The sequence below is a fragment of the Centruroides sculpturatus genome, unplaced genomic scaffold (assembly GCF_000671375.1).
Source record: "Centruroides sculpturatus isolate CEXI.00-Female unplaced genomic scaffold, Cexi_2.0 scaffold278, whole genome shotgun sequence".
NCBI lineage: Eukaryota > Metazoa > Arthropoda > Arachnida > Scorpiones > Buthidae > Centruroides > Centruroides sculpturatus.
Genome location: NW_019384546.1, coordinates 204,075 through 210,123, shown reverse-complemented (window position 1 = coordinate 210,123; position 6,049 = coordinate 204,075). Strand labels below are relative to the sequence as shown.

General features: G+C 37.9%; 1 protein-coding gene across 1 annotated transcript; it reads left to right on the top strand.

The window, feature by feature from the left end:
• The first annotated feature begins 986 nt into the window (after positions 1–986).
• On the top strand, positions 987–3,543 carry LOC111623521 (choline O-acetyltransferase-like). Its single transcript, XM_023366121.1, has 6 exons — positions 987–1,035; positions 1,117–1,255; positions 1,324–1,383; positions 1,464–1,601; positions 1,672–1,864; positions 3,443–3,543. The coding sequence occupies exons 2-6, from the start codon at positions 1,118–1,120 to the stop codon at positions 3,541–3,543; spliced, it is 630 nt and encodes a 209-aa protein (XP_023221889.1). The 5' UTR covers positions 987–1,035; position 1,117.
• The last annotated feature ends 2,506 nt before the right edge of the window (positions 3,544–6,049 follow it).

The window sequence follows — 6,049 nt, the reverse complement described above, 5'->3', positions numbered from 1 at the left end:
TCTTTCAATAATCACTAGGGGGTATTATAAACATTATCTATCTATTGCAAATCTCTTTTTTTTTTTGGACAGTTATTGTAAACTTCGTGACTTTGGTGTTCTAAATTAAGTGCATTCATCTAATTTGCCTATTAAAATTGTAGATAAATCGATGCCCGATTGTTTACTCTTTCCGTTCTGCAGTTTATCGTCACCAAAAATGGTGTAAATGGAATTGCGATGGAACGTTCGGTGTCGGAAGGGATTGAGGTTTTAAGATTCTGCGAAGAATTCCTGGATTTCGTGTAAGATATTTTCGTGTCTCTAATTAAATATTAGACATGGAAGCGAAGTGTTTAATCTATTTGCAGGAAAAAAGACTTACGGATGCTTCCTACGAGATCATCAGACGATTCGAAGAGAGTTACGAGACCAACAGACATCCGCCCATTCTCTACCTTTGCTGTTAGTCTATATCTCACCTTTCGAAAATGAAAACCCAGGCAAAATTTAACGAATGGACGCCCGACAGTCTGGCAAATACTATAAAAGAATTGTTTCTGTCAGAAAAATAAAAGGCTGCAATTACAAAAGTGTTCGTTAACTCATTGTATGTGATGTTTGAAAAGACTTTTTTACATAAAATTGTCATAATTAGGTATGGATCCACCATTTAGTAGACTCTATCAATCGAGAAATGTTGCAGAAACTATTATTTTTCGAGAGAAATTCCATCGTAATCACTAACAAACGATGCAGCAACCTAGGCTCGATCTTCCGTTCTTTGTCAAATAAATTCTTACAAATGCAACTTGTAAAAATAATAATATAAAATAATGAATATTTTATAATTTACTTGTCATTCGAACACAGTTTTTCTTGATCTTTAAAATAATTATAGTTTAAGGCACGAACATATATCCACTATAGACGTTGTTTTCAGAATGATCGACACGTTAGAACTTGTTTTTATATTTAACGATTACGCCATACGGAGAAACAAAAAATCAGTTCGGATTTGTTCATTCAGTTGTGTTTGCAGTTGACATACTTCAGGTTTGTTTAAACGACAATTCTCTTTCTTTTAATGATTATTTCAGGGTAATTAAACCAACGATGCCGTTATTTTCTCATCAGAATGCATGGAAAAATGACGGCCACTTACGAAAGTGGAGCTTTGAGAAAATTCAGATTCGGTCGCGTCGACAACATCCGCGCTTCCAGCCAAGAGGCTTTGGATTTCTCAAAGTCCATGTTAGATCCTTCTCTGAGTCAGGTCAGTCGAACGAAAACTTCTGAATTATTACGAAATCTTATTCAAATTGACTCCTTCGATATTTTTAGAAAGAAAAATTTATTAAGTTCCGGAAAGCTGTTAAAAAGCAAACCGAAAATCACCTCTATGTAAGTACCAAAGAGCTATAAATTAACCGAGAAAAATAATTAACAATTCCGTAATCGTTGTAATATGTATTTTCGTGCAGACAATCAACGGAGAAGGACCGGATAACCATCTTCTGTGCTTAAAGGAAATGGCTGCTCTGCACGGTTTACAAGAACCCGTACTTTATCATACAGATTATTACAAAGAGTTCCTGAATTTCCGCTTATCCACCAGTCAGGTTGGGCATCTTTCTGTTTATTGATTAAGTATTAACGAGTGGAAGGGTATTAAATAAATGGCATTTGTAGTTTCCAACGACCTACGACATCGTAGTTGGATACGGTCCCGTAGTGCCCGACGGATACAGATGTTCGTACAATCCACTGCACGATCGTATCGTCTTATGCATTTCTTCGTTCAAAAATGACCTCTCCACCGACTCGGAGAAGTTTGCACAGAACCTGCAATTAAGCTTGATGGAGTTGAAGGAGCTTTGTGAGAGTGAGAAGACTGCAGTTTCATCCAGGTTGTTCTTTGTTTTTTACTCTTTCCGCCCTGTGGACACTAAGAGGGCCTCTTATAGCAGTCCTATTATGGGTTCGGCCAGGTCCACAATGGGGCGACCGGGTGGTGGGGGACGGCCCCGACATATTCGAACAGACCACTCCAGGAAATTTTCGGGGGGGTGGTTCGATGACTCGTTCGATCCCGGGTCCCCCAGGGCGGTGGGCTGCCACCTTGACCGCTCGGCCATCCGGCTTCGTTCACAATTTAACATTTTCCCGCTTGCGTGGAGTTTAGTTAACCCACTACAGGCATACCTCGACTTACGTCGTTCTCCTGGAACCAATTACCGACGTAAGGCGAGGTATACCTGTATATGTTTGCCAGACCCACGAGGGGACAATCAGGTAGTGACTAACCGAGCCTAACATACTCGGAAATATTCCCGGAAGATCTCGGCGGTTTCGGCCCGTCCGGATTCGATCACGGATCCCCAGAGCGGGAGCTGCCATCTTAATTTAACCGCTCGACCATCCCTCACCAAAAAGTAGAGCGTTTCTCAATGTTGGTAAAGATTGAAGTCTGTTATTTAACAAATAACATTTTAAAACCGTATGATTAATTAATTGTACGGAACGATTAAAAGATTAATTTTAATTCATTCGAATTCACGCGGTATTTAATCGCTGGCTGAGGGAAAATACTATTGTATTTGTTTAGAATTAAAATGGATAATAATTACTTACTTTTATATTATTTATATGTACCTACCTAGACTTATGAGAGAGCTCTTAGTTACGAAACTTTTTACAATATCGTAGCTTACCGTGCGCTTTGTCAACACTAGACTTCTTGAATCTGGCAACTTAACATTAATATTTTCGTAAGTTACCATACGAGGAGTTTTCGAATTATTCCCAGAATTACAAAAGCTAAAATTTATGCCAATTAAAACATTTTATAACGAAGTATCGAAAGTGTACGTCATTACGTTAGTAGTGTTTCTTTGGTGAAGATAAGTTCGGCGCTTGAAAGTTGTATCCACAAAATTTTTAATTTTTGTTTTCTATATTTCGCTTCGAAGCGTCAAGCTTATCTTTACCATTATTATCGTCATTAATTGTCTGGTTGCACTGAAATTTTCTGACATCCGTTACGCGGAATCATCTAAAATCTAAACGTACTTTGTTACCAACTAAAAGTCAAAAATGACAAGTAAACCGAATGACATCCTTTTCATTGTTCAAAACAGGTAAAACCGATTATGTTTCCAGTACTTGATAAAATTATTCATCACCTAAATAGAGGGCAGTTTCTCGTGCGAGTCTTTCCGGAAGCACTCCGTTGGCAGACCGATCGCGTGTTGCGGATCTAGGTTTTTCGAGGCCTAGGGCTTATTGAATTCCAATGGGGTTACATCTTACCTAATCTAACTTAACCTATTAACTATTTTTTACTATACGATAAGTGCTCGTTGTTAATGAAAAAATATTAAAAATTTATCAGGATAATTCAATTTCGTGGGCCCTTGACGCTTGGAACCCCGGGGCTTAAGCCCTATTACTCCCTATGTAGATCCGCCCCTGGCCTCATTCCATCGACCTAATCCCTTACAAATGGCGAATTTCGAGAGAAAAACTACTACTTGCGGCTTTGCTGATATAGCCAAAGGGTAGCCGAGAAGAAGGAATGCCTTTAGCGCCGCTTTCACTCTTACGCAAACAACTTTTCCTCAATTCCAATTCTTCGCGCTTCTTTTCAAAACTTCGGTCGTCTTATCGACGAGTGTTTAGAAGCGATAACGCGACAGAACTGACAAAACTCGCAGTAAATAACACATTAAGGAAGAGTGTTCCGCTGTCTTCGGTTCACGTAAATTCATGTTGCAAATACGAAGCGTCGTATCGTGTCGTCTTACCTACTTCTCTGTTGCTTTCGATGATTTCATTGTGTGAACAGGGAAATTCTTCGGAATTCTTTATCTGCACCACAGGTTCGAACATTTGAATATCAACAACAAAATGCAGTGCTCTTAGTTGCTAGAGCGGGTCGTAAAGGACCGTGTCTACCAACTAAGAGCACCAACTAATGCAATAGTGTAAGTTGGCTGCTGATATTTTTCCATTGCTGTTTTCCTTAATGTTAAGGACCCGGTTTACAGTCGTATATAGTCTTAGAAACGCCAAAATTCCTGCGCTGCCACAACGTGGACTGTAGGCCTACTGCAACGAGCCAAATCTGAAACTGCCAGACCGCGAGACCCTGCGCATCGGTTGACCGTCCGTAATCCGCCTATTTTTCATATATATTCAAGCTGGCCACGTGAGACACTCTCCACCGTGGGTGTCGATTCTTTAAAACTTGAGGTATGGAATTTTGTGAAAACAGGACCCCTCAATAACCTAAGTTTTTAAATCCCCTGGCCTACAATGTAAACTTTTCAACTCCATAGTCTCCATAACGCAACCTTTTAAATCCTGTAGGTTCATAAACTATGCTGTTAAGCCCTTCAACCCCCTAATTCAAGCATTTAAAATATGCTTTTAAAAATATACTTTGGATTATGTAAGAATTTGATCAACATCCAAGGAAAAATTTTGTTTTCATACAGAGAGCAAGTGCCTTGCATTAATTTTTTCAATATTCTGAGGTATGGAATTCCATACCTGCAAAAAAATGTGAGGTATGGAGTCTTCCATACCTTCCATAGTGGAAACGACATCCCCGCTCGCCACATCTCAACGTCGATTATAGCTCTTGTCCCCCCCTCTATTTCAAGAACTACAGTTTGAGATTCACTCTAACCAATTTAAATTGTCAAAATTTTATTTACTTAATCTTAACTATAAGAATAAATTTTCTCTAATGAGAAAACTGTTTAAAATGCTCAGTTTTATATAGAAAAAATAATACCTACTATTTCCTAATAATTAGAAATGGCACTTCAAATAAGGGTGTGTGTGAAAATAAGTGCGCACACATTTAAATACAGCACAAAGAATTTTCTTGTCAAATGGATATCTGCTGATTTAAAATTGAACTTTCTAAGTCTTAATTTGAAATGTGATATTTTTACATGTAAATCGATTTGGTACACACAGTAGAACCCCAATTTTCTGAGGCAAACCCAAACCAGTAATTCCCTTTGGAAACAACGAGGACCTTATTTTAGGTCCATTGTGGGTTTGGCCAGACCCAAAGGAGGTAGTATGGTGGTTAGAGACAGACCACTCTCCCACAATCTTTCCACCATCAGATTCAATCTTGATCCTCTGGGTGGTAGGTTGCCAATAAGTGTAATATGCTATTTTTCTTACAATTCATAAAAACTTTGTACCGAGTCGGCGGTCGAGGAGCCGAGAACTGCCGGAATACGGGCTCCCCGAGTAAGGATCCTTCCTTCCCCAACTGCACCTATCTATTCAGCCAGTGTATTGCTATATCTGTAGTAAAACAAGTCTTTATCTTGAATATCATGAGCAAAAAAAAAGGAAGCACACTGTGGTAACCTTTTAATCCGAAATGGACACAGACAACTGTTTTATCTGTTTCCAAAGTAGTATCAGTCAAATTATCTGGCTACTGAAGTATGTGTATATGTTAAAACAGGAATCTTTCTATTCTAATTTTTGTTTAATGTAGGTTAAGATTTATTTCAAATGATTTAGAGAAATGCAACTTCAAAAAAAACAGGAGCATAATTATAGAACTGCACCAATTTTTTGAACTTTTCTGTTATAAATAATAGTTAACATGGTTAAAATATTGGCAATTAACTCAATTCCAGAACCGTAAAGCTACTCGGTGTTAAAAATTACATATGGCATCACATATAAACAAACTGGTTTCTGAGTTTGCATTTCTCTAGAAATGAATCTGTATGAATTTTTGAACCTCTGGCACACTAGAGAACAACTCAAATAATTGCATCCAGTGTAATTTTCAAATGAACTTAAATTTATTTAAATATAACATTATTGAATTAAATCTCTGACAACCGGGAAAAATATTTCTTGATTTTACCCCACTCTTCTTGCACTACATTCTTTCAGATTGCATAAAAGCATTCAGAAAATCGTTATCTAATTAAGATCTTTCTTCGTATCTGGTGATGCTATATTCTATTGCTAAACTGTCGCATTGATTTTTTTCAACGAATCACAAATTTCCAATATGTCAGGT

What these genes read in the sequence shown, in the direction of transcription:
- LOC111623521 (XM_023366121.1), top strand. Translation starts at nt 1,118, where the DNA reads ATGCATGGAAAAATGACGGCCACTTACGAAAGTGGAGCTTTGAGAAAA. An exon ending in TCCGCTTATCCACCAGTCAG is followed by an intron (nt 1,602 to 1,671) that starts GTTGGGCATCTT and finishes TGGCATTTGTAG; the next exon opens with TTTCCAACGACCTACGACAT. An exon ending in GTTGAAGGAGCTTTGTGAGA is followed by an intron (nt 1,865 to 3,442) that starts GTGAGAAGACTG and finishes CTCCCTATGTAG; the next exon opens with ATCCGCCCCTGGCCTCATTC.